At 48.0% G+C, this 26,773-nt stretch overlaps 2 protein-coding genes across 12 annotated transcripts in view; both read left to right on the forward strand.

Moving 5' to 3' along the window:
* Positions 1-492: 492 nt before the first annotated feature.
* Positions 493-15,903, forward strand: LOC122370351 (probable elongator complex protein 2). Of its 6 annotated transcripts, none has more exons than XM_043345860.1 (3): positions 493-760; positions 12,751-14,152; positions 14,698-15,903. In XM_043345860.1, exons 2-3 carry the CDS (start codon positions 12,761-12,763, stop codon positions 15,742-15,744), a joined length of 2,439 nt encoding a protein of 812 aa, XP_043201795.1. In that variant the 5' UTR covers positions 493-760; positions 12,751-12,760; the 3' UTR covers positions 15,745-15,903. The 6 variants fall into 6 exon arrangements, with proteins under 6 accessions (XP_043201795.1, XP_043201796.1, XP_043201792.1 ...); XM_043345861.1 differs by lacking the exon at positions 493-760 and adding an exon at positions 9,881-12,117; XM_043345857.1 differs by lacking the exon at positions 493-760 and adding an exon at positions 10,283-10,429.
* A 712-nt stretch (positions 15,904-16,615) lies between these two features.
* Positions 16,616-26,773, forward strand: part of LOC122370353 (ubiquitin carboxyl-terminal hydrolase 3-like) — a 73,862-nt gene continuing 63,704 nt past the window's right edge. Inside the window, exon 1 of one of the 6 annotated variants that reach the window (XM_043345867.1) lies at positions 16,616-16,637. The gene's annotated coding sequence lies outside the window, so the exon portion shown is untranslated. Of the gene's footprint in view, positions 16,638-16,841; positions 16,862-19,693; positions 19,845-26,773 lie in introns of those variants that run through there. The other 5 variants (XM_043345873.1, XM_043345870.1, XM_043345869.1 and 2 more) reach the window with 5 other exon arrangements.

Here is a 26,773-nt window from a genome sequence, read left to right on the forward strand (position 1 = left end):
AAACAATAGTTAAGTTAAAAGATGTATCTTAGTAAAAGTTATCATATTTACTTTACACATTTAATGCCTGAAACTGAATCGAATAGTAAACATCACCACTAAAAATATTTACACATTTAATGCCTAAAACCGAATCGAATAGTAAACATCACCACTAAATCAAAGCAAGCCTTCCTCGATTCGACCGACAAGTGGCGCCTCTACCGGCAAACACACGTATTCGAGATTCAAACATTTGACACAGAGGTCATTGGCAGCAATATAATTTTTCGAGTGGTTCCGCAAGAACGCAGGAACGCTTCAAAATTTCGGGTGGTGCGTTCCTCTTACTTGCGTTCCTTTGAAAAACTTTGCGTTCCTGCGTTCTTGCGTTCCTAAAAAGGGCGGTGCGTACGTACGGAAGAACGCAGGAACGCACTAAAGGAACGCACTTGCCCAGCTCTGGTAAAATTGTATCCTCTGATTTGAGAGTGCCGTGGTGTTTTGACTTTTGTTGATCGGTCCAGTGGTTCCTAACTTGCTGCATGGGTGGCGGTCGAGTAGTGTTGTCCATTTTGCTGCATTTTAGTTGTGCTGTTGTACTTCATTTCCGCCGTGTATTATACATTTCTGGCGTGGAACATAATGCACGCGTATATAGGGCCTTGATGCACGCGTTGGACACGCGCAAGACACGCGTTGCTTTAGAGAGCCAACAGTGAAACAGGAAGTGAATTTTGATTCTTAAAATTTTTCACGAAGACGTCCCTTCGCACTCAAGGTATATAGAAATCTTTCCTTTTCTTCCTTTTCATGAAGGATAATGCCGGTAAAGAGAAAAGTTGGTATTATATGCATGTTGTAAGGGACAAGGGTTGCATGATGTAATGTTACCTACCTGTTGGTGTGATCCGTCCGTAACGTTTTATTATTAGTATTTTCCCCTATTTTCGAAAATTTGTCATTGTCATTTAAAATTTATGGTCATACAGGCCACCCGTCCCGGTTCAGACATTAGTTAATTCCTATAATATAGACATCATTCTATAGAGAAACTCGTGTTTAGTAACAATACTGTGTCATGCAGTTAATCTGACCAACAATTTCCAGCTATAACTAACTTACCGTGATCTCACCACAATTTCCAGCCGCAGTTTGTTTTCAACATGTCAGCTGTCGTGAGAACCTGCGGTCAGCTGTTGCGAAACATCTACGCAGAAATATAGTACCCTTTTTTTAGCCCAACACATTAGGGGAAATGTGGGGAACCGGGGTTTTGGGTGGGGGAGGGGGGAATGTTTTCACATGACGGTGATATTTGAAAAATAATATTTTTGTTATGAACAACAATTCAACTTTTGCATTTAATATGGCACATAAATATGAGCGCTGTTCGGCAGCCGGCTATTTTGTGTGCAGGGTATGACGTATTTCGCGAGCCGGGCCCTGTTTCACCGGTGATAGCAGCACGCTGCTCTCACGTTTCGCGAGCTGACGTCATGTCATGACGCCATACTGCTGACGTTATGGGCAGTTCCGGCGCACGATGGCCGCGACCTTGGCTGCGGCATTAAGTGACGTATGAGACTAATAGTAAGAGTTTACGCAGTCATTATAGTACATTTATTTTTATTATATATTTTTTGAAATATGATGTATCTAAAAGAAGTTGGGTTTAAGGAAAATTTGGACGTAAACTTCGAACATTTAGTTGATGACGTAAAACAATATTGCGGCAATCGTGCGCCAGAATTGCCCCTTACGTCAGCAGTATGACGTCATCACATTACGTCAGCTCGCGCAATTTGATAGTAGCTTGCTGCTATCACCGGTGAAACAGGGCCCCGATGTCACAGGCGGTGACGTCGGCTCGCGCGCGAGCCGAGCGCCAACGACAAACTAACGGGAACCCTCGGACACCCTCGGGGCATAAACCGCAGAGTAGCATATTGAGCGAGTCTTATAAGGAAAATTCATACATTTTCGTTTCTCAAATGATAATCAGGGTGTATCTCACCTTTTTACATATCATTTAGGCTTACCTAACACTTCAGTTGCCAAATATCTGCAATTTATTCAAGCGAAGGTATTTTCAGTAAATATCAATGGTGTAGACCGAAATCTTTTGAATAAAAACTCCAACCAACAGAAATAAAAATAACTTAATTTATTCCAAGCGCTGTTCGGCAGCCGGCTATTTTGTGTGCAGGGTGTGACGTATTTCGCGAGCCGACGTCACAGGCGGTGACGTCGGCTCGCGCGCGAGCCGAGCGCCAACGACAAACTAACGGGAACCCTCGGACACCCTCGGGGCATAAACCGCGGAGTAGCATAGGTATTGAGCGAGTCTTATAAGGAAAATTCGTATATTTTCGTTTCTCAAATGATAATCAGGGTGTCTCTTATCTCTTTACATATCATTTAGGCTTACCTAACACTTCAGTTGCCAAATATCTGCAATTTCTTCAAACGAAGGTATTTTCAGTAAATATCAATGCGTTAGACCGAAATCTTTTGAATAAAAACTCCAACTAATAGATTAAAAATAACTTATTTTATTCCAACAATTTCCTCCAAAGAAACAACATAAAAACTCACTTTTACACATATCATTCATAATAAAGCTGTAACGTAAGGTAACGTAATGGTATTGAGTATCTGTATTGAGTTCCAGCAGAGCACTCAAGTTGAACGAATAAGGGCAAGGCTCATCTCCTAAACACGGAGCGGTCACTCCGACCAGCTCAGTACACAACAAAACAATAACAACAACATGGCGCTCTCCAGCCAACAGCTAGCTCCCTTGTGCTGCCATCTAGGGGCAGCATCAAACACATGTACGGTGCATTTAAGATACGCACGACACATCTCCTCTTCTCATCAGAACAATCAATCGCGGCAACACTCGAAGCAACATCACACTGCACCATATCGCGGCACGCGCGCAACATACGATGCACTCAGCGGAGGCACGCGCAATGTACGGTGCATTTAAGATACGCACGACGCATCTCCTCTTCTCATCAGAACAATCCAATAACACCAATAACACCGATTGAGCCCAATAACACCAATACCTGGTGTATTAGACAAAACGGGGACACAAGTTACCACACGCATATACTACAAGTCAGATGTAGGGGCGCCGAGTCACGATCTCACCGGACAGAGGCTATCGCGGCACATAATCGGCCAAGTAGGCCGGGGGCCGGGAGACGCGCCCCGATCGGCGGAGGGAACTGCGATAGTCACCGGGGTCCAGTGCCGGGGCCGGGGGTACTGGGGCCGGGGAGTCGGAGCCCAGAGAGCTGCGCCGCGCAGAGGGCGGTGAGGACATCGGCGAATCGGTCCCACGGGGCATATACGAAGGCGGCTCAGAGACGGGCCGGTCCGGCGGAGAAACGGGCGGCTCCTCAACCACCAGCGGGGGCGGCGGAGGCGGGTCACTGGTGCTCAGTAGCTGACGGCGGTTGCGGCGATACGTAACGCCGTCGACCCGGACCCAGTAGGAGCGGGGGCCTGCGTCGCGAAGGCATATGCCAGGGGACCACGTAATCTGACCGGGAAGACGCATCCGAATCGACTGGCCGGGAATCAGGGGAGGCAGAGGTCGAGCCTTTCTGTCGTAGTACGAAGCCTGACGGGCCTTCTGACGCGCGAGGGCCTCCGGCACGTCGGAGGGGTGGCACGGGAGGAGGGTGGACCGGAGGGCCGGTAGGAACGTGCGACAGGCGCGACCGAACAGTTTTTGTGCCGGTGAGACAGACATCCCCTCACTGGGGGTGTTGCGCCACATGAGTAGCGCCCAAAGTGGATTTTTGCCATCTTCCATAGCCTTGCGCATAAGGTTTTTCACGGTTTTAACAGAATTTTCTGCTTTGCCGTTCGACTGGGGATAGCGCGGACTACTGGTCTTGTGCTGAATGTCCAGCTCCTTAGTGAATAACCGAAACTCGTCACTGCTGAAAGGGGGTCCGTTATCACTGATAAGGGTCTCTGGTAGGCCGTACCGAGCAAACTGAGAGGTCAGGGCAGATATCACATGTGCGGCCGTGAAGCGGCTGAGGGGCTCCACCTCCACAAAATTCGTAAAATAGTCCACAATCAGCAGGTACGTCTCTCCACGAAGGTCGAACAAATCCATGGCCACTTTTTCCCAAGGCCGACTCGGTATCTCGTGCGGGGACAGAGGTTCTGGTGGCTGCGAGGGCCGGTATGCCAGGCAAACCGGACACCGGAGGACCGCCTCTTTAATCATGGCTGTCATCCCGACCCAGAACACATTCTGTCGCGCCAGCCGGAGGATTGAGGCGACCCCGATGTGGGTGCTGTGAAGTCTGGTAATGATGTCCCGCTGCTGAGACGAGGGTATCACCAGACACCGTCCCTTATATAGCAGGCCGTCTTCCGAGGCCAACTCCCCACGGAGGTGGTGGAAGGCCCTTAGACCGGCCGGCAGGCGGCGCCGGTCATCCGGCCATCCCAGCTGCAGCTGTCGGATGACCGTCGTCAGAACAGGGTCCGCCTCAGTGGCGGCCCGAATCGCCTCCAGCCGCTGCGGAGACACAGAAATGCCATCAACGAGGCGAAGTGACGAGGTCTCCACAGCGAACGCGGCTTGCGGCGTTTTGACTGGGGCTCGGCTCAGGGCATCGGCTACAGGGACCTGTGAGCCGGGACGATACACAATTTTAAAATCGTACCGTTGGAGCTGAAGCAGCATCCGCTGAAGACGCAGCGGGGCATCACACAGGGGTTTTGCCATGATCGGCACCAGCGGTTTGTGATCTGTCTCCACAGTCACGTGCCGGCCATACACATACTGATCGAGCCGCGTCAACGCAAAACTGATCGCCAGTAGTTCTTTTTCCAGCTGGGAGTACGCGATTTCACATGCCGTGAGTGAGCGGGAACAATATGTGACAGGCTGTCCCCCCTGAAGCAGGACGGCGCCGAGGCCATAGCTCGAGGCATCGCACTGGACGGTAGCCGGTGACCGCGGATCGTAGAATTTCAGAACTGGCGCGCTCGTCAGCAGCGTTTTGACCCGGTCAAATGCGCTTTGACACACGTGGGACCACGACCACTCGTTGCGCGACTGTGTCAGCGCGCGGAGCGGCGCCAGGAGGTGGGAGACGTTCGGAATATAGCGGGAGAGAAAACTGACCATGCCTAGAAACCGTTTCAGACTGGGCACGTCAGTGGGGACTGGGTACTCGTGAACAGCCGCGACTTTCGCCGGATCTGGCCGCATGCCTCCCTCGGAGGTCAGGACATGACCCATCCACTTGATCTCCGGGACCTTGTAGCGGAATTTGTCCGGGTTGAGCACCAAGTTCCTGGATCGAGCGCGATCGAGGAACGCACAGAGATTTCGATCGTGATCATCCTCCGCCTCAGACATGGACGCCCCCCTGCCTACAACCACTACATCATCGGCGATAACCTCTACACCGCGTAGACCACTAACTAGATCATTGATGACTCGCTGCCAGATTTCAGGGCTCGAAGTAACACCATACGGCAGGCGCTTCCACACGTACCGGCCGAAGGGTGTGTGGAAGCAACACAAACGCGCTGACGCCTCCGACAATCCGATCTGCCAGAAGGCGTTTGCGGCATCCAACACGCTATACACTTTAGCATCACTCATACGCGCGGTTATCTCGTCAACAGTCGGGGTTGGATAGTGCTCCCGGCGCACCGCCTTGTTTAGATGGCGGGGGTCGATGCATCGAGTCGGATGTCACCTGACGGCTTATCTACGATCACGGGGTGGGAAACCCAGTCAGTGGGTTCAACGATCGGTGACACGACGCCAAGAGCCTCGAGCTCGTCCAACTTCCGTTTCAGTTTGTCCCTCACGTGAATACGGACCCTGCGAGGAGCGTCGACCACGGGGACCGCAGAGGGATCGGTGACAATCTCGTAGTCTTTCAAAATCAGACCCACCCTGCTTGTATCAAACACATCCCGATACTGGTCGATAATTCGTGACCGGCCAGTGGGCGGAGGGGCGGGGGTCGGTGCCCGTGACCGGCTGTTAGGTGAGTGGTACACATACTCCAACGGGTCACTGTCTTTGACGTCGATCAGCCCTAGACGGAGCGATGTCTTTAGACTAAGGATCGGCGCGATAGCCGCCTTGACTACTTTACATTGTAGCGTACAGTTGTGCCCCGTCACAGGGTTACTAAGTTCAAGATTCACTTTTCCATCCGTGTACACGAGTCCCCCGTCATACATGCGGAGTGCCGTCGAGCACGGCCTCAGCCGCTCACCCTGCTCGTCACCCGTCAGCCGCACATAGTCAGCACGTGTAATGACGTCACATTCAGCACCGGAGTCGATTAAAAATGTCACCGGCACTCCACCCGCAGTGAAAAGTGTTTTGTGGGCCTTACTTGGAAAACCTTCGGTCGTCATGATGTCGAACTCAGCCTCCGGGCTGACGTTGGCTGGCGGTGATACCTCCGGCTGTACCGCCGCCGCCGCCGGCCGACTCGCCGGCCGCCGTCCCTGCGCGGCGGCTGGAGCCGGCCGCCAGTCAGCTGATCGGCGCGCCGTCGGCTGAGCGCTGCCGCCGGCTGGGCGGCGCGGGCGCGGCTCAGCGGCGCGCCCCGGGCACTGCTGGCTGCCGGCGAAGTGGTTCGTGCCTTGGCACACTGCACACGTTTTGCCCCACGCTGGGCAATACTTTCGAGCCATCTGGTGAGATTGGCAGCAGAAGCGACACTGTCGGGCCACCATAGATGCAGCTACTCCACTCTCAGTCGGCGGCCGCTGCTCGTCTCCGGCGCTGATCAACTTGGAGTCACGGCTGGCCGCTTCTTCGGCAAGTGCGATGTCAATCGCCTGTGTGAGCGAGAGGCCAGACTTCTTCAGAAGGGCCTGCTGTGTGCGGGAGTCCCTCACACCCATCACAACGCGGTCCCGTAGCATATTGTCGCGATCCGGGAACTCGCATGTTGCAGCCATGGTCCTCAAAGCTGCCACGAATTGCAGGATGGGCTCGCCCGGCCCTTGGGTTCGATTATAAAACTTGAATCGTTCCATGACGATATTTTGCCGTGGGATGCAAAACGCATCGAAGCGCTCCAGTAGCGTTTCAAGGTCGCCATTTGTCTCTTCCCAGTCGGGAAAATGCGACGCAACTTCCTGAGCCCCACGTCCTGCGCAGTTAAAGAACGTAGCCACCTGTACCAGTGGCGGTTTTGTCATCAGTTCGGATGCCACTGCATAATACTTCCATTCTCTTCGCCACTGTCGCCATTCGGAACCCAGTGTCGGCGACGCCATGTTTATTTCTGGTGGGGGGCGAAAGTTCGTCGCCATCTTCTGACACCATGTAACGTAAGGTAACGTAATGGTATTGAGTATCTGTATTGAGTTCCAGCAGAGCACTCAAGTTGAACGAATAAGGGCAAGGCTCATCTCCTAAACACGGAGCGGTCACTCCGACCAGCTCAGTACACAACAAAACAATAACAACAACATGGCGCTCTCCAGCCAACAGCTAGCTCCCTTGTGCTGCCATCTAGGGGCAGCATCAAACACATGTACGGTGCATTTAAGATACGCACGACACAAAAGCATACTTACACGCCGTTTTTGACAATTGCGGCGTCGAGTGGCGCGCTGCTAGCGCTCTTTTTCGATCGCAGAGACCCTGCACGCGCGCGAGCACACTACGTCACGTCCGGGGGGCACAGGTATATGAAAAATCGCAGTGACGTAACACTTTTCTCGCTTCTCATTGGTCAATAGCCCGTTGCCGGGGTAACGTGCACGTATGTGAGCGCGGGCAAGAGTACTAGCCGGCCGCTGATCAGGGCTCCAACCATTTCCTCCAAATAAACAACATAAAAACTCACTTTTACACACATCATTCATAATAAAGCATACGAACACGCCGCTTTTGACAATTGCGGCGTCGAGTGGCGCGCTGCTAGCGCTCTTTTTCGATCGCAGAGACCCTGCACGCGCGCGAGCACACTACGTCACGTCCGGGGGGCACAGGTATATGAAAAATCGCAGTGACGTAACACTTTTCTCGCTTCTCATTGGTCAATAGCCCGTTGCCGGGGTAACGTTCACGTATGTGAGCGCGGGCAAGAGTACTAGCCGGCCGCAGGGCTCAAGGCCCTTTATACCAGGTAGGGTCGTCCGGCGATTCTTCCTGATCGTGACGTCAGCTCGTGACGTCATCTGGGGGCAAGTCTTGAAGTCCCGTTTAAGTCCTATGCAAATGGGCAATTTTTGAAGCGCTGTAGAAAAAACTCTGCTTAAGCTAGCACAAAACTAAGTGCATCATCGGAAAGCCGAGACATTTTTCTTCAAATTATCTAAGAAGCGTTTTTCACTAAACCCACTAGTTTTTCCAAAAATGCGTAAAAAGCCCCCATGCCTCCGCAGCCTCCCTTCCGCCGGCTGCCACGCCGCCGCGGTAGTGTAGTGGTTAGGATGCTTGCGCCGTAATCCAAAGATCGTGCGTTCGAATCTAGGCGCGGGTCGTACTTAAATCGAAATTGCAAGCAGAATATGTGTTTTTTCTTGATAAATCACTTATATTACAGCTAACCGTTCATAAAACTATCGATAACAATTGACTGAAACCCAAAATATAGAATACATTCTAATAAAACAATTTCAAATATGGCGGCCGTTGCGCCAGGCTCCGCCCCCGACTCCGCCCCTTCGTGTGACGTCATCTGTGCACTTGGACACACAGGGAGATAGGGGACGACATGGGCCTGGCAGGGCTATGGCTAACCTGTGATGGTTGATTTGCAGTTCCACCTTATTGCTTTCATATCAGTAGGCGGAACTATGGTCAAGCGTACCCATTTTCGGGAACGCATTTTCGTTCCCATGTTTGGGAACGATAAACCCAAATATGGGAACGCCATGTAGGCATTATTTAAAACAAGAAAAAGAACCGTTAAATGACGTCCAAAAAATATAAAACGATCGTGAACCGCCTGATATTTGTCTCAATATTGTTGGGAAAGAGTTTGATATTGTAAGGCCCATCGTAGTTTCTAATCGCTCCCCTATTTCTAAAGCAATCCATCATCCGGGCCGCGAGCCCAAATTTGGGAACGCTCTCGTACACTGGCGCTGCAAGCGTTCCTTATTATGGGAACGGCGTACCCAAAATTGGGAACGATTTCACCGACGCCTTTCAGGGGCTCTTTTCAGTAACAAGCATCACGTCCAACGCCGCAAATTATTGTTAACGCAACAATCATCAGATGACCTTTCCGGCAAGACCGTCGCATGTTTCGCCCGGTCTTCTGCGCTTTTATTCCCGTCGATCTCGCAGCGGGCACGCCCCCTCTGCAGGATTATACGTAATTCACAACGCTCAGCGATGTTCAACAAGGTCTTCCATACCTATATCCACCGTCCGCGCCGAGGGTGGAGACATGTCAAGCACCTGTCTGTTTATCACCGATAGTTGACAAGCACAAGGAAGTATCCAAAAATGGGAACGCTGAATATGTTACACCCTCAAAGCACATAGTCCCAATGAAAATCTAGTTTTTTCCTTTCTTAATGAGTGTAAGCGGCAAAAAGCCTGGTAGGATGGGCACGAGGAATGATCGAAATCAGCATAAAAATTATAAATAAGTCACACAGAGCGACCTATATAAGAGAACTTCCCCCAAACGATCATGCTTAGAAACACGGAAGACAAAAACCACGCTCATGACGCTCCTTATAAAACAACGCTAAACAGCTAGCATCCAAATAAAATATGTTTTCCGGGCTGATGAAATACAGCTGAATAATTTTCAACCACTGAAACTGAGTTTACAACAGTAGTTCGGTAAAATCACTGACGTTCCACGCGGTCGTGCGCCCCGACACCAAAAGTCAACAATATTACCTCGGGACTGTCCGCGTGTTCGCTTGCATATGTCAGCATCGGGTGTCGCTAGTATGAAACTTCGTAACCAGGCGAAAATTATTATACTTGACCTCAATATGTAAAAAACGCTTCATTTTCCTTAACATTGCATGTTAAATGTAGTATAACCCATGTTTTCACCATTCCGTCATTTCAAAAAATCGTTAAAAATATCATTCCACGGTCAATTTCCTTGTTCAACGGTCAGATTAAAGATAATTTTATAGAGACTTAGTAGATACTTAAATTAGCGTGCACTTTTTTGAGACGTGGTGCACTTTTGAGTTTTCGTGGACGAACGGCCGAAAAATTACCTTGCGTTCTCATAAATGGGAACGCCCGTTCCCATATTTGGGAACTCCGTACCCAAAAATGGGAACGTTCCTATATTTGGGTACTCATGACCATAGTTCCGCCTACTGATATTGGATTGGATTGCTCATTTATGATTATTTAGTGGTAACACACAATACACATGTGACATGGCTTGCAGTGTGGCTGAACCAATGTGTCTCCTCATATGGGTTTATTTGAATTGTGAGTTGTGTACATAGTTCACACAGTACCTACCTGATATAATGCAGGGCTTGGGAGTTGGGCATATTCCTGGAGATCACCCCTATGATAGCTTGGCCTTTGTTTGGCCTTATCACATGGAACTCATGTAGCCTCTAAGAAGAGGATGTCTGGATACACAGCTGCTGAACCCATAACACATTGTGATGATAGGCCCGGTGAACTGCTACGAAAGATAACTTTTCTTGATTTTCTTTCATTTTCTTTCAAGGCTATTTTAGTCGACCAATTAGCAAAGTCTTTATGGGCGCTTAATCTGTTTTTGCTGAAATACCAGCTATTGCATATTGGAATCGATTTTTCTGCAGGTTTTCAAATGTTGATTGCTAAGTTTCTGTTCCCAAGCACATGTGTTCATTTTTTTCTAAAGAAAAAATCAAATATTTCATTATTCACATTATTAATAGGTGCCTTTCAAAGCAACCTTATGATTACCCTGTTAGGGTAGACCGGGGCAAGTCGCCCCGCCGAGGTAAAACGCCTCACCGATGTTTCTCGGAACTGGCAAGGTTCTGGGGAAACATCCTCTCTTCTATAAAACGTGCACTATACGATCATTATATGAGCAGACTGGAAAGAAGTTGTGATGACTCTTTAGAGAGATATAGCCAAAAATGTGTTTTTGGAGTGATTTTTATGTTTTGTTGTCAGATTATGCATCATGGCGTTCCTTTATCGTCCACATCAGGTTAACGACTTTTATGTATTTTGAACAACTATTGTCTAACGCTTATAATGCCGGGTTGGTTCGTGTTAAATTATGTCTTCCTTGAGTGCAAGGCGTTGTTCTCTGACCGAACTACGTGATGGGGTAAAACGCCCCAGTAGGTCGCGGGGCAAAAAGCCCCATGGGGCGTTTTACCTCATGTGTTGTTCGGACTACAAACTTCCTAATGTTCGGTAGCTGGGGAAACGGTATGTTTCTATGCATTTATATGTACTTTTCTCAGCAACTGGATGGCAAAGGAAGTATTTTGTTAACATTTGCATTGCAATAATTTATTATTTGGCCTTATGAGGCAGGTGAAAAACCTGCTCATACAATAGTGTCGTAGCTGAACACCTGATAGGATGGAAGGTGCTAACTTCAGTGCCGTGCCTCCCAAGGTCTAACGGACCTCTCATATAAGATTTAGTCAACTAGCATGTTTAATCTTTAATCTAGAGTATGGGGCTTCTTGCCCCAGGCCGTGGGGCGTTTTGCCCTGGGGTTGGGGCAAAACGCCCTATTTGCAGTTGCTTCACAAACCACTTCCCAGCTGGGAGTCCGATCATAAGCGAATGAATTTGAGGGGTGGAATTTAAAGTAAAATGTCCAAAGAACGCATTGAGCACAAATTTGGCCTTCCAGGTGATGTGGGACAAAAGTTATGTAGCAAAATAAATTATCTGGGGCGTCTTGCCCCAGGCTACCCTACAATATATGGTCACTTTGATGTGAGTCTTATTCTGCTATTGTTCAAATACAAATCAGTACTATGCTGTGACTTATGAACAAAGTGGAGCTAAGCTGTGGGTTGTGAACTCTTGACTGGTTATCTTTCATCCATTAATTAACTTTTTTTAGAGAAATATCTTCTTCAGACTGGAAGGACATAGTGGAAGCTGCACCCTGCAGGCATGGACATTGGACATTAGACAATAGACATGTCAGTTACTCTTGGCTCTGATCTGCAGTGATATAAAGGTCCAGTATTGCAGTGTCCCAAAATTTGTAGATGTGGGTGGGAAACGACATCGAAATGCAAATCATTTTCCACTCTCACCTCCAGTTTTCAAGCCCAATTTTCCACTCCCAATCCCACCGAGAAGGTGCAATTGCGGGAATGGTTGTTTTACATCTGTCACAATTGTAGATATGTTAATGTTTTTGATCATTTTCCCACTCTTTTTGGGCCTTACCTGACCGACAATTTTCACTCCCATCCTTTTTTTTGGTCAGCAATTTTCCCCTCTGACACCCAAGCAAAAATATGATTTTGGTACACTGCAGTATTGTGCTCTATGTCTCATGTCTCTCTGTCTGAAACCCAGGAACTGTACCTAGACATGCATTGTGTTGAACCTTATATATGTCATAAGGTGAGATAAGAGATTACTCTACGTCATGATTCATTGGTCCATAGACATCTCTATGCTTCTATATATCTCTGTAGACGTTGGTATGTATTTAGAGGTCTGTGATAGGTCATACGATGCTTCCAGGTGTTATAACACTGAAATCTCAGATCATTTCATATCATGTCTTCATAATCATTTGTTAACTTTATTATTTCCCACAGCTGTATCACCATGTCTTCACAAACCCTCCGCGTCACCTCCGAGTACATCTCAGTGGGTTGCAGCAGCACTCCTCACTCGCTCGACTGGGGCGACGGGGAACGGCTGTGTTTTGGTGCGTGCCACGCACTGGCCGTGGCCGTGCCCCTACCCGGCTCTGACGCTGGGTTCCGTACGGAACACACACTGCACCACCACTCTGGTGAAGTGGTGAGCGTCCGGTGGGCGCGCGACGTCACCACTGGTGCCGCCGTGCCCGCGGTGGTGACCGGGTCCCGCGACCACACCGCAGCGGTGTGGGATCTGGCGGCCGACCCGCCGGCTGTGGCCGCCCGACTGACCGGCCACGCCGGACCGGTGACTCTGGTGGACGCCGTGCGCTGGTCGGGTTCAGACGGCGGCGACAGACTGCTGGTGGCCACAACGTCCACGGACTGCTCCATTCGTCTGTGGGAGGGCCAGAAACCCGCCGACGTGGCGCTACTACAGAACATACCTCTCGGCCGAGGCCTGGCGCTGGCGCTGAGGCTGGCGCAACCACCCTCCGCCGCCGCACCCTGGCTTTTTGTCGGCACAGACGAGGCTACAGTCGTCATCTACGCACCCGAGGACTCTTCAACGGAGAAGGAGAACGTCTCCCCGACTGGAGGCGGGGACACCCCAGCGGAGGGGGCCTCTAGGAGCGCGGAATACACCCCTCTACTGCGGCTGGCCGGTCATGAGGACTGGGTGCGCTGTCTGGACACAGTCGTACTCGGAGACACTCTACTACTGGCTTCCGCCGGCCAGGACGCCATCATTCGTGTCTGGTCCGTGTGTCCAGTCTCATCCTCCGGAGGCGACTCTGCAGAGGATCCTTCACAGCTAAAGGTGCGGAGTCAGACCCTGTCGGTAGCCGTTAGTGGTGGTGCGAGGATACACTATAGCGTCACTCTCGACTCAGTACTGGCTGGACATGAAGGCTGGGTGTACGGACTCCGCTGGCGTCCCTCACCGAACACCGACCCGTCGTCCACCGCGGCTCCGCAGCTAGCCTCCGCCTCTATGGATCGAGCCGTGCTGATCTGGAAGCATGACGCGTCAGCCGGTGTGTGGGTAGAAGAGGCGCGGCTCGGCGCTATGGGCGGTAACGTCCTGGGTCTGTACGGCTGCGCCTGGAGCCCAGACGGCTCCCGCCTGGCGGCGCACTCTCACCGCGGCGCGATGCACGTCTGGGCTGAGGACGCCACGTCGCCGGGTGTCTGGAGGGGCCAGGTACCGCCCGGAGGCCACACCGGCCCGGTGGCTGACCTGGCCTGGGCGCCCGGCGGCGGGTACCTGCTGACCACCAGTCGTGACCAGACCACCCGGCTGCATGGCTCCTGGACACCGGCCGGCTCCTGGCACGAAATGGGACGGCCCCAGGTGAGAGCACGTGTTTGATTGTATCATCCCCAATAGCTGTCAGAAGCGCAGCGAGTAGGTATGGTGACATTGTTTTAATGCTTTTAATTTATGTTAAGTGCCTGTGCCTTGCTCATACATTTGAATATGCTCGCAATTGATGTTTTTCGTGTATTTTATTTTTAGCTTTTACTGTTAATTTGTATTCATTTAAAGCCATTGTAACGTTATATTTTAACACCACCATTTTAACACCATGTATCTGATCAAACAGTATCATGTCAAATACGGTCGACCTGGCTCGTGGTGCATGTTTTTGACCTCATTGCCACCCTGCCGCTATGAATAAGATCATTTCACAAGTATCTGCTGTTTTCACGTAGTTAACAGTTGATTCGGTTTCCATGAACTCTTCGCCTGTCCGCTCGATGGCTCAATGTAGTGTCCAGTGAGGTTGCAGTCTTTGAATACTACCTTTTCATCTGTTGTTATGTTACGAGCACTTGAGGTCCGTGTCTTCCAGACACCTTTGACCCCTAACTCACCGCCACAATCTCTGTCTCCAGGTGCACGGTCACGACATGGCCTGTCTGACCGCCGTCACAGACACATCGTTCGCATCAGGCGCTGAGGAGAAGGTCGCCCGCGCGTTCGCCATGCCCGGCGCCGTGCGAGACACCCTGGTCACCCTCTGTGGCGCCGCCGCCGCGCCCTCCGCCGGCGACTCTGCCCTGCCAGAGGGCGCGGCCGTGCCCTCACTGGGACTCACCAATAAACCGGTGTTTGCCGGGGAGGAGCGACGGGAGATGATCACCCGTGCCGAGGAGGGTGCCGAGAGCTACTTCCTGCGCCAGCAGCTGACGGCACCTCCCGCCGAGGAGACGCTCCTGCAGAACACCCTGTGGCCGGAGCTGATGAAACTCTACGGGCACGGGTTCGAACTGGTGACCATGGCAGCGAGTCATGACGGAAAACTTCTGGCCACCGCGTGTCGAGCCGCCAAGCCGGAACATGCCTCGGTACTGCTGTGGGACACTGCCACCTGGCGGCAGGTGGGAGAACTAGCCGGCGCGCATCAGCTGACTGTGGTACAGCTGGCGTTTTCGCCCGACGACGTGCATCTCCTAGCGGTGTCGCGGGACAGGACGTGGTCGCTGTGGGCGCGTGTGACGGCCGACGAAGCTCAGAGCGCGCCCTATCAACTGTGTGCGCGAGGCGCCAAGGCGCACGCGCGTATCATCTGGTGTTGCGCGTGGGTGGACTGTGTTACATTCGTAACAGGGTCACGTGACGGTCAGCTGTCGCGCTGGCGGCGAGCGGAGGACGGTTCCTGGATCAAACACGGTGACCCTTATAAGCCCGGTGCGCCTGTGACTGCGGTGGCGGCCACAGAGCACAGTGAGCTTGTCGCTGTCGGGCTGGAGACTGGCGAAATCCGTCTGCTTACCTGGCGCGGAGACGCGTGGGCCGAAGCGGCCGGACTCGACACTAGCGCCGCGCACCACGGCGCCGTGAAAAGGCTGCAGTTCCGGCCGCGGCCGCCAGGCGGCGCTGCTGAGCTGTTGGCGTCGTGTGGGGCTGATCACGCAGTGAAGCTGCATAAAGTGAGGTAGGACGGGGATGGAGTGAACTGAGTGATTTTCGTGACGACTTATCGATCAGATGTGTTCGGGATGAGGTATGGTCGAAATCGCTGTCTTGTTCGGCTGATTTTATGGATTCTAGGCACCTTGTTGCTCGATTGTTGTGGAATATAACATGTCAATGAACAATTTGATATCACGATAAAGACAGAGGGCTATGCAATTATGCATCGCTGTCCGTTGTACTTGCACAGGCATGTGTAATATGACACTGCTTTAATCGGTATCCCGAGACCCGAACACGATTTGGCTAGAGAGTCGCTGGCACATATGCGACATCTATCCATATTGCGAGCACCGGTGTGTCGTTTGGGCTGATGGTTTGATCGCTGGATCACGAGCTTGTTGGCGGATGCGGTGCGCAGTGTTTTCGGAAACTTAACTTGTCCTCATTCTCTCAAGTAGTTTGGGTAGGAAGCGCCGGAATACAGGGAGTGGGGGGGGGGGGGGTTGGAGAGGGAAGGATCTGGTAGCCTCAACTTCAAGCGAAACTCGACGGTTATGAACACTGAATGCAGAGTGCCGTATGCGATCTTTGCTGCCCTATGGCCTCAGTGGACTGGCGTGTGGAGCCGGGAGGGAAGGATGGAATGCATAGGGCGGGTCACTCCCGTTGGGAAGACGTTAGCCGTTAGTTGGAGTAGTAAAGTAATCTTGGACGTTAGCGGGTGGTTAACGCCCAGTAAAAGCTGAACTTCTCGGCAAAACCTCGCATCAACATAAGCTCATGCTTTTTTCAACATGCAACTTGAAAATTGAAATTAGCATAGCACTCATTCACGTTTTGACGCGATATTGCGCTTAGGTGACTGGCACTTTGGAGGGGCTCTTGGGAACTGCCGGTTCGTAGGATCCCCCTCAAGGTAAGTCAGCTGACTGTTGCCGGTCGACCTTGAACCCGTCGCGTATTTACAAATTGCAACCGAGCTCCGCCGTGGGGTAAGGTGGGCAGGGGTTTTCGCACTACGGCTACGGTTGAACTACCGTCTGTGGTAGAAACTTCAGGGCGATGGCGCGTTTCATACGAAATGTGGCGCAATGTTTGTTTGCTTCTGAACTTGTACTGTTGTTGCTGTGAATTCTTGAAGTGGGAGTGTTTCAATAACAATTTGTGGATTATTTGAGTTTCTTTATATAAACATAGAATAGTATTATGAAACATTGTGTGGAAACTGCAAATGCTGATATGATCAATTACTTGGTTTGGGAATTGATACACATTTTGTAAAGATTTGTCTGACAAATGGTGTAACAAACCTCAAGCATATCATGATCTGAAGCTGTTGCAACAAATCAAAATTGCTTTGTTGGAAAGACTGGAGCATGGTTCAAGATGATGTGTAAAAATTCAAGATTTGTGGGAAAGCTTGTGACTGTAGAACGGAAACAGTTCTATATGATGGCTCAATCAAACATGGAAATGGACGACAAAAGTAGAGTTTCAACATTCAGCATGTGAGAATAATTTCAGAAATTCATAATTCTTGTAGTATTGCATTCTTCTTATGTACAGTTATAGGTTTTGTTAGGGTATTTGAAATTCATTGTGTCAGTTGAGATATAGATGGATTGCGGACAAATTTTAGAATCATTGCATGGAAGCTAGGTATAAGGGACTTGTTCGGTAGAAAGGTATTGATGAATGCCATGAGGAGGTTTTTTTATGATTTAATATATGTTCGTTGTTGTGCCTACAAAAATGCAAGCTTACTAGCAACTAGTTTCTGAATCAAATCAAAAGTATTTGCCATGAATGTAAATAATATGTACCTGCAAAGTATGTCAATAAATTTGTGTGATGTTGACCAGAGAGCTTTATCATCTGGGCATTTATGTCGCTTCTTGCATTAGGTGTTAAGCATAGTAATTACGGATGAACTTTGTGCCAATATCTTCAATGCACAATGTATGTAGCATGTCTACAACCCTCACTGATCCTAGCTATAGGCATTTGGCACCAGCAAGACCAAGGGCATGAACTTCACAGTTGCTCAACCTTTTGTCATGCACACTCGGGGACAGATTGATGTTCCACCTCTCCCTACACATCGGGCTCCCATGGCTCAGCACTGGCTGCTGCCAGTGTTGCCTGCCCTCAGCACTGCTCAGCACTGTCTGCCATTGCCAGTGCTGCCAGTGCTGCCACTGGCAGCAGCCAGTGCTGAGCCATGGGAGCCCGATGTGTAGGGAGTGGTGGAACATCAATCTGTCCCCGAGTGTACCAACTACCACCAGTCACTTTTTTACTTAGGTGCACATAGCAGTGCACACAACAATGTGCAGAGGGCCTACACAAAAACAACATGATTAGTGTGCACTATGCACAGGATTGTACCCTGATTATTTGAATATTTTGATAACTTAACAGTCAACAGTCAGGAGTAATTATTCAATATCACATTTATTATACATCAGTTGTCATTTCAAACAAGAGCATGATGACACACATTTTGACAAGCAATCATGGTAGTATTTCAATAAGTTGGACATTCATCTCCCTGGGCGTCATTTTTCCAGGAAGGTACCTCTGCACTCTGCAGGTGTTGTGGTAGGCTAGGTTGAACTGGGTCAAGTTAGGCGAAGTAAGGTGGTTAGGACCCGGTCGGACCGTAAGGCCTGGTCAGGTTGATTTTAATCTTTCATTCTAATTTGACATAACCTATTACCTATGTTTTTGCTCCAGCCTGAATTTCATTAGGTAATGTTTTTGTCCCTTATATTTTGCCCCATAGGCAAGGGTGGAGCTTTTCCAGGGAAGGTGGTGGAGCATGATTGGAGGCGCTCAACCAGACGGCATAGGAGGGCACGGTTTCTGAACGCGCACTGATGCCTGATTCAAGCCACGCTGTCTTGATGCGTGGCGGCGCGCTACTTAAAAGTCCCTAAAAGAACGGGAAGTGATGCCGATAGAACCTTCAATCATTCTGGGCTAACGCTTATGACTTGGAAAAAGTCGCGATCCCAATTCAATCGAAAACCTGTGGGCTCTTGTTCAGCAGGAGGTGTATGAAGAGCCACCCGCCATAAGCACTGCTCAACCGCAGGCACAGGTTTAGACGGCGTTGGTCCGCATCAAAGCCAGTGTGCTGGAGAATCCATTGGCTGAAATGCTCCAGAACATTCGCCACTTGTGGGTTCCTCATTTCCTCTCTGACTGTCCTTTGAAACCACTCCAAAGATATGCAGAAACCAACGAGGTGAGTAAACTGTGTTTTTATGAAAGGTGGCTACAACTTACAAGCTCAGTTAAAAGAAAAAGTACCAGATTGTTTTGCTTTTACAGCGGGAAGAAAGGTGTCTGGATAATTTCGTTACACCCGCTGTGATGTTCAAATGGTTGCTAAATTCGAAATCAGCTCCAAAAACTAGCCTAGAAACATGTAAAACTCGAAAAAGTGAACCGAGGTCATCAAAGGTCATTGAGCTGACCTGACCTTCAGGTGACCTTGACACCCACCCTAATGTATGGGACCAGCATCATATCACATGTTTCAACGCTTGAAACCACGTGAAAACTGCAACCGCGCGGCTAATGCGAGCCGACATACGCCGAATCGCGATTCGGGCCAAACATGGTCTCGAGAAATAGGTCACAGGTCAAAGGTCATTTGGGTCAGGGTCATGAAATTTTCAGGGTAGGTGTAAAGTTGATAAAATCGGGGGTATTGAAAGTTTCGTCGCGATCGGACGCTTTTTACGCGAGTTACACACGAAAAACCGATAAAGCGCACCCAAAAAGGCAGAAATATGCACATGCGATATCCTATACTGCGAAAAAAGGTGCATCATTTTTGAACGTCGCCGACAAATTGTAATTACCCTAAGCTCAGGCAGATGTATGGTAGAAAATCCCCCAAGTGAAATACACTACGGCGCAAATAAAATACCCTACGGCGGAGCTCGGTTGCAATTTGTAAATACGCGTTCTTCAGGCATTGGAAGTGACGTCATGAGCCGGCCCGCGCGCCGCTAATTGCCGCGGTGTGGTGAGTGCGGAAAATATTCGCAGTAAATTCGAAATAATCAATATTCGCAGTATTTCATGCAGGGAGGAGGCCAGAGAGGTAACAGTAAATTTGACGATTCTTTTAGGCGAATGGTAGAGCAATGAGTTTACAAAGCCAATAAAGTCGGGGTGGCGGTGTACCTTTGATCTCGTGTTGGCATCGTGCCAAAAATCTCTGTGTCGTTTTGTGATGTTATGATATCAAATATGATAATGCATGTGATTCCCAATTTTCACCCGCTTTTGTACAGTGCTTTAGAAGGTGTCAGGCTCATTGTTCAAAATTATTACCATCCAAACCCCTTGCCCTAAAGAATACATTCAAATTCAAATTCCTGATAGCATTGGTTTTCATTGCTTTGTTACAGTTATAGGGCTGCAGTTTTTGATATATTTCCTCTCTAATCAACTTGACATTGTGAGGTACCCGTCCAGATCACCTCGGTCACCAACATCCCTGACGTAGAAGAATGCACGATTATTGGGGCATGCTTTGTTCTGGTCAATAACAATGCCTCTGGCGCATCCAAATTCATGAAATTGTAAGTAGGATGCTCAGGAATGCTTTTCACCCTAGTACTGGTTTTCTATCTTGAGCTTGCTAGAAATTTTTAGTGCTATTGCTTATTGCATGAGAACAGCAAGGAGTAAGGTTTCTACCAAGATACCTATAAGAAACAGGTAGGTCGGATGTTTTGAGCACGTTTTGAGTAAAGCCCTGGTGACGTCACTGACATTTCTTATATGGAGAATTTCGCCCATAAGGAAAATATTTTACATACGAAAATTTGTATTTCATTAGGAAAAAATACATTCTTTCAATTTCATCATGAAACTTATATAATTTAATTAAAAAACTTGAAATCCTTTGAGTGCTTGTCCCAACCCCTGCTATACCTTTGGTCACGTGACTGCCATGATAAACTTTGCGTTTTGCAATGTTATGACTTAAACAGAAGCAATTAATGTTACAAGCGTATTATTTATGATGTTTTAGGCAGCAATCGTGTAATAACATCCTTGAATTATATACATTCTGCTTAAAAAAGGTCACGTGATGTTACCAGATTGTGCTCGGACAGCATCTTCTTGAACTTCGATTTTGAGTACTTTTTACCTTCATTGAGGCCTAATAACGGACGTTTTTAGTTATAAAATGAAGCAATGAATCTATTGAGGGCAAAATTTAATCATTTTTGCACTTTCAAGCCGGGCTATCCTGGCATGAACTTCGGCCAGTTTGTGTGTGAAGCCTATGGTGAAGGGAAAACTTCACGCCCGGCTGACGTCACAGACCTCGGCTACCAAATCGTGTCCGGTGGGGGCCGGTTTCTACACTGGGGCATTCCACGATAGATCGACCAAAGCCGTACACCCTCATATTTTATTTTTTGCTTAAAATTGGTCTAATGGGTTGTAATGGGCGGGGAAGCCAGTTGTGCCAAAGATTTTTTTCTTCGAACACCGGTTTCCGAGATATAGCCTCAGGCAATTCCTGGAGGTCACGCTGCAACCCTATGTTTGGCGGCTTATAACTCAGAAACTATTGGTTTTCAATGGTAAAAACTTTATATGGTTCAACTTACAATCAACCAGCGAGCGTTTTGGCTATCTCGGAGAGTTACCTTGATATTTTCCCAACTGAAAGTCGCAATTTTGTCTGATGACGATTAAAGCCTTATCAATTGTCATTCATATGCGACAATAAAAAGAGTGGCTTTCGGCCTGCATTGACCTGAGATCAGGTCATTTTTATGACCTGTCCATTATTACGAGCGGGAGCGACAGCGAGATCTCGAGACTAAAGCAAGATAGCGATAAGTGGTAAACGATACAGGATTCACACGGATAAGGTCTACAATTTTTACTCAGGTCATTTTCAGGTCAGGTCAAAGATGACGTCACAGGGGTAAAAAGGAAGTCAAAATAGTTTTGGTTGTACCTTTTGATCTAATAAAGAAAGAGACGTAGAATAGGCACCAATCCGTTTGCTTTCGCCTAGCGCCAGTTCGTTTTGAATTTCGATACCGATGACCTGAGGTCAGGTCAATTTCTTGACCACCCCTTTATAAGTCAATTGGGAAAAAACCAGCTCCCTTATTTTTACACTAAAACGCGTCAGAATTGCCCAATATACCATGAGTGACTCCATATGCGACTAACTTTGACTACCTTGAGACCTTTTTTGCTCTTGGTCAACTGTGACGTTGCTCTTGGGTCATGTGACGTCATTAAAGGTCACCAAATGTTTTTTGCTAATAACTCCTTACAGGTTTGAGATACAGCCGCGCGGATAGGCTCATTGTGTTCAGCTCGTCAAGGCCCATCGAATGATATATATGATGACCTTAAGGTCACGTGACCTAAGGTCAACTTTTGACCTTGACCTTTCGAGGTCAATATACACATGTTTCGATGCGGATCGGCGAGAGGATCACGATGGTGCTATTAGTTTGTTCCTAGCTGGGATACTTCGAAAGTTATTCGAGAAAAACTTGATATATATGTAGTGCCGCCATTTAGACTTTCTTTTTACCCCTGTGACGTCATCTTTGACCTGACCTGAAAATGACCTGAGTAGAAATTGTAGACCTTATACATGTGTACCCTGTGCCGTTTACCGCTTGTCGCTATCTTGCTTTGTTCTCGAGATCTCGCTGTCGCTCCCGCTCGTAATAATGGGAAGGTCATAAAAATGTCCTGACCTGAGGTCAACGCAGGCCGAAAGCCACTTTTTTATTATCGCATATGAATGACAATTGATAAGGCTTTAATCGTCATCAGACAAAATTGCGACTTTCAGTTGGGAAAATATAAAGGTCACTCTTCGAAAAAAAGGTCAAGATGTCACGTGATCAAAATTTTCAAAATTCGAAAATCCGAGATAGCCAAAACGTTTGTTGGTTGATTGCGAGTTGAACCATATCAAGTTTTTACCATAGAAAACCAATAGTTTCTGAGTTATAAGCCGCCAAACATAGGGTTGCAGCGTGACCTCCAGGAACTGCCCGAGGCTATATCTCGGAAACCGTTGTTCGAAGAAAAAAATCCTTGCCACAGCTGGGTTCCCCGCCCATCACAACCCATTAGACCAATTTTAAGCAAAAAATAAAATATGCGGGTGTAAATTTTAAGTTTTTTTTGGTCGATCTATCGTGGAATGCCCCCACTTTTGTATGGTTTTGCATTTTTAAAATTGTTAGTATTTGCTCAATTCACATCTTGATCAATTAGCAACAGGCTGCCAGTCACTATGGATACTTAAGGGGTAGTGCCTTTTATTGTGGCAGCCAGTATGCAGTGATTTTCATTTCATTCTTGTGAATTTCACCTGATTCACCACTCACTTAGAGGAGTATGATGAAGATGCAATAAATGCTTACAAAAATTCTCAATATGAGCACCCTTTGCGAAGTACTGACGTACAAGAAGCTATGCCTACATATTTTTTCATTTTGTACATTGTAAACTTGAATTTATCTCTATTTGTTGGCTGTCAGACAAACGTGTCTTTCACAAGGAGATTTGTAAATAAATATATTATCATTGCTGATTATAAGAAGTTCAATTTCATAAACTGATGCCTTCATTGTGCTGATGTTTGATTTGAAATAATAGGTAGTGTGAATGAATTCATGTTTTTTTTTTTTTAGTGATGCAAGTCTCAGGGCCGGTCAGGGCCGGTCACGGATGGGAACGGGCGGGGTGTAAATCTGGCGACAGCTCAGCGTCCGAACCTCGCCCGCCCTATATGTCCTGTTATTACGCTCGTTGTCCCTGTTCGTGAGATGTGTAGCTAATGAGACAAAGTTTTTGATGCACCTCTACCTTCTTCTTTTCTGTATCGGCCATGCCCACTCGCATGTTACCAAACTCTGCCCTTGTCGTAAAATCACAGAATGAAAACATATCAGCTATTCCTATACCATGTTGTGCCACTTTTGTTCTGTAAATATAATATTTCCCTAGCAAAAACAGTCTCTGAATAGCAGCTGCAGCATCAGCCATATGAAATGTCTCATTTTCCTCGAATCCAACAATTATTGCACGTTTGCTTAGAACAACATTGTAATGCAATCGCTCCCTGACCCTGCTCACCATTGCTCTCCAAACACATTGAACCTGTTCGCACTCAGCAAAAAGATGCAGAAGCGTCTCTCTATCTGCATTGCAGAATGTACACAATGGACTTTCTTCAGTGAATTTTGACACGAAAACGTTTTTCGTTAATATTCTGTGTACTAATCTATCCTGGAACCATCTAAGAGTAGTATTTTTAGTACAGCTCGCAAATCTGTTGTAAATGAGGTCCCATTCTAGCTGACACTGTAGATCGTTATTCCATTTTATTTGTGATTTTAAACCATCCCGTGTTTTAAAGTACTTATGCTGTAGCATTGTCTTATAGTATATCCTACATCCTCCCTTACATCCTAAGAGAGTTGCCAACGCTGGCTGCATTTGAGGTCCAATGTCATGAGGTGGCAACTCCCCCGTATATGCTGTCCTTATTACTCTAACAATGCCCGCGAATTCAAGCTGTTGGAGACGCAAGCCATAAGTGTTGTTTATTTCAGCAATATTCATAAACCTTCTTTCATCCGTCCAAATGTCACCTACATTGGTACAACCAGCTCTGTATAGACGGCCATTCCACATAACTTTGTGATTACGCTTGAAGAAAGAGGACAAAAACAAAGGTTGCGTCTTAACATTTTCCGGTAAGACTTCAAAACACTTTTTGAAGGCATCCCATTTACTAAAAACTTCCCGCCAGAACGGATTGATACCATCTGAAACCGAACCTACAGCTTTCGAGAAGCTTGCATCACCACACGAGAAAAGAATATCATTTTTACATAGCTGCATTTCTGCTAAAAACTTCCAAGCATCTTCCGAACACACATATCTTTTCATCCAGGAAATTTTCAAAGAATCATTATATGTTTTCAAACATGGGATATCAATTCCCAGTTCATTCCAGAAAGTCTTAAAGAAAAGCTTTGAAAAACCATCAGGCCCTGGAGACTTATCATTATTCAGCTTTTCCAATGCTAGGCTGGCTTCCTGCACAGTCAGAGGGCCTTCTAAACTCAACTTTTCTTCGCTATTTAGCGTAGGAAATGCATCACCTAGTAAGTGTTTTATATCATCTAGCGTTTTTGTCCTCTCACTTAAATGAAACACACCTTTAAAGTGATCATACAAACATGTCATGATTTCGTCTTGGTCCCTGATAGTTTTTTCTCCTATTTCTAAGCAACCTATGTACTTCTTTGTATACTGACGTTTCTCCATGCCGCAGAAGTATCGAGTTGGCCGCTCACCTTCCTCAATCCACCTACCCCTTGCTCTTACTAGTACGCCTTTCATTATATCCCTACGTCTGAGATGGAGTTCCTCTTTACACTTTGCTAGCTCTTTCGCTACGTTTTCATCTGACGTGGCTAAGTCTTCCAGCTGCTGTATTCTAGCTATTAGTTCATTTTCCTGCCTCTCCGAAGCTCTTTTCTTTCTGCTCCCATACTGTACACATATACCCCTTAAGTGGCACATCATGGTTTCAAAGAATAGCTGATCACTGATAGTGAACTGAATATCCCCGCAACTTCCTATAGTTTCACTAGAATATACCGGTATCACATATTGATCCTTCATCTTTCGTATTTCTCTCTTGATTAACCCAACAAAAGCTTCATCCTCAATATAACTATTGTTAAATTTCCAAAACATCTTCCTTTTAGCCCTAAAAGCCTTTTTGAACTTCAACGAGACTATACTGTGATCAGTTCTATAACCACTGAGAATATCTGCCGAAGAAATGAAACCGAGTAAATCAGCAGACACAAGGAAAAAATCTAATCTGGAGAATTTTACAGGATTCGTTCTTCTCCATGTAAATTGTCTGCTATTACTATGCTGTTCCCGCCATACATCCACCAGATTTTCGTTTTCAATTGCATTCAGAACAACCTCTCTCGCCCTTGTGTTACTAATGCTCCGGTAAAACTTCGTATCTTTTTCCGGATCTAATACGAAATTCCAGTCTCCAACGAGAATAACAGGACATATTTGTGAAGCATTGAATACTCTCTCAAACAAGTCTTCAAAAAACATCGGACAATCACTATTCGGCCCATATATCACAACAAACTTGCTTCGGAAGTATCCATCACATTCTACATCCATTATCACATAATTACCGTGATCATCCACCTCCCAACTATGAACTAATACAGGTGCCCCAGTTCGAACTAAGACAGTCACTCCTCTAGCGTTAGTTGTTCCGCAACTCATATATATTTCTCCTCCCCACTCCGATCGGACCATTGACTCCATTTCAGTCGTCAGATGTGTGTCCACTAACCCATACACAGCACAGTCGAGGCGTCTGAGGTAATTGAAGACATCCCTTCTCTTTTCGGTCTGACGCATACCCCGTACATTAACACAACAGAAAGACAAGCTCATTTTCGACATGTAACAGTAGCTCTAAACTCACATCGAGCACAACCACCCCCACCCACAGTCTCCGCTCGGACATCGGAGAGCTCACGCTGCTGAGCCAAGTCCATGGTCCCAGCCCGACTTGAATGCTGAGCCACCACTAGAAATATTCCCTGATATCTCTCGACTGCCCATCCCCCCTACGAGTTCCCCTACCCCTTCCCTGCATAGCAGACCCTGCGACCCTACCCCCACGCGGACAATCTGAGGGAGAACCACCAGGTCTCTCTACCCATCGTCCCTCAGCCTCCCCGCCTTGGGAGGATTCACGCCGCAAAACATTCGATATAGCCGACGGAGAGCCAGGTCGGAAAACAAGAGAGGCGTCTTCACTCATAGAACGCGCCCCTCCCTCAGCGCCACCTACCTTGCGACCCTCATCGCCACCTACCGCGCGACCCTTCTCCGGCTCCCCACGGTCCCCGGCAGGTGGCAGCACCGAGCCCGCCGAACCGACCCACCTCAGACCTGTGGCCGACGGTAGAT

The sequence above is a fragment of the Amphibalanus amphitrite genome, unplaced genomic scaffold (genome assembly GCF_019059575.1).
Source record: "Amphibalanus amphitrite isolate SeventyFive unplaced genomic scaffold, NRLGWU_Aamphi_draft 001125F_arrow, whole genome shotgun sequence".
NCBI classification, from domain to species: Eukaryota; Metazoa; Arthropoda; class Thecostraca; order Balanomorpha; family Balanidae; genus Amphibalanus; species Amphibalanus amphitrite.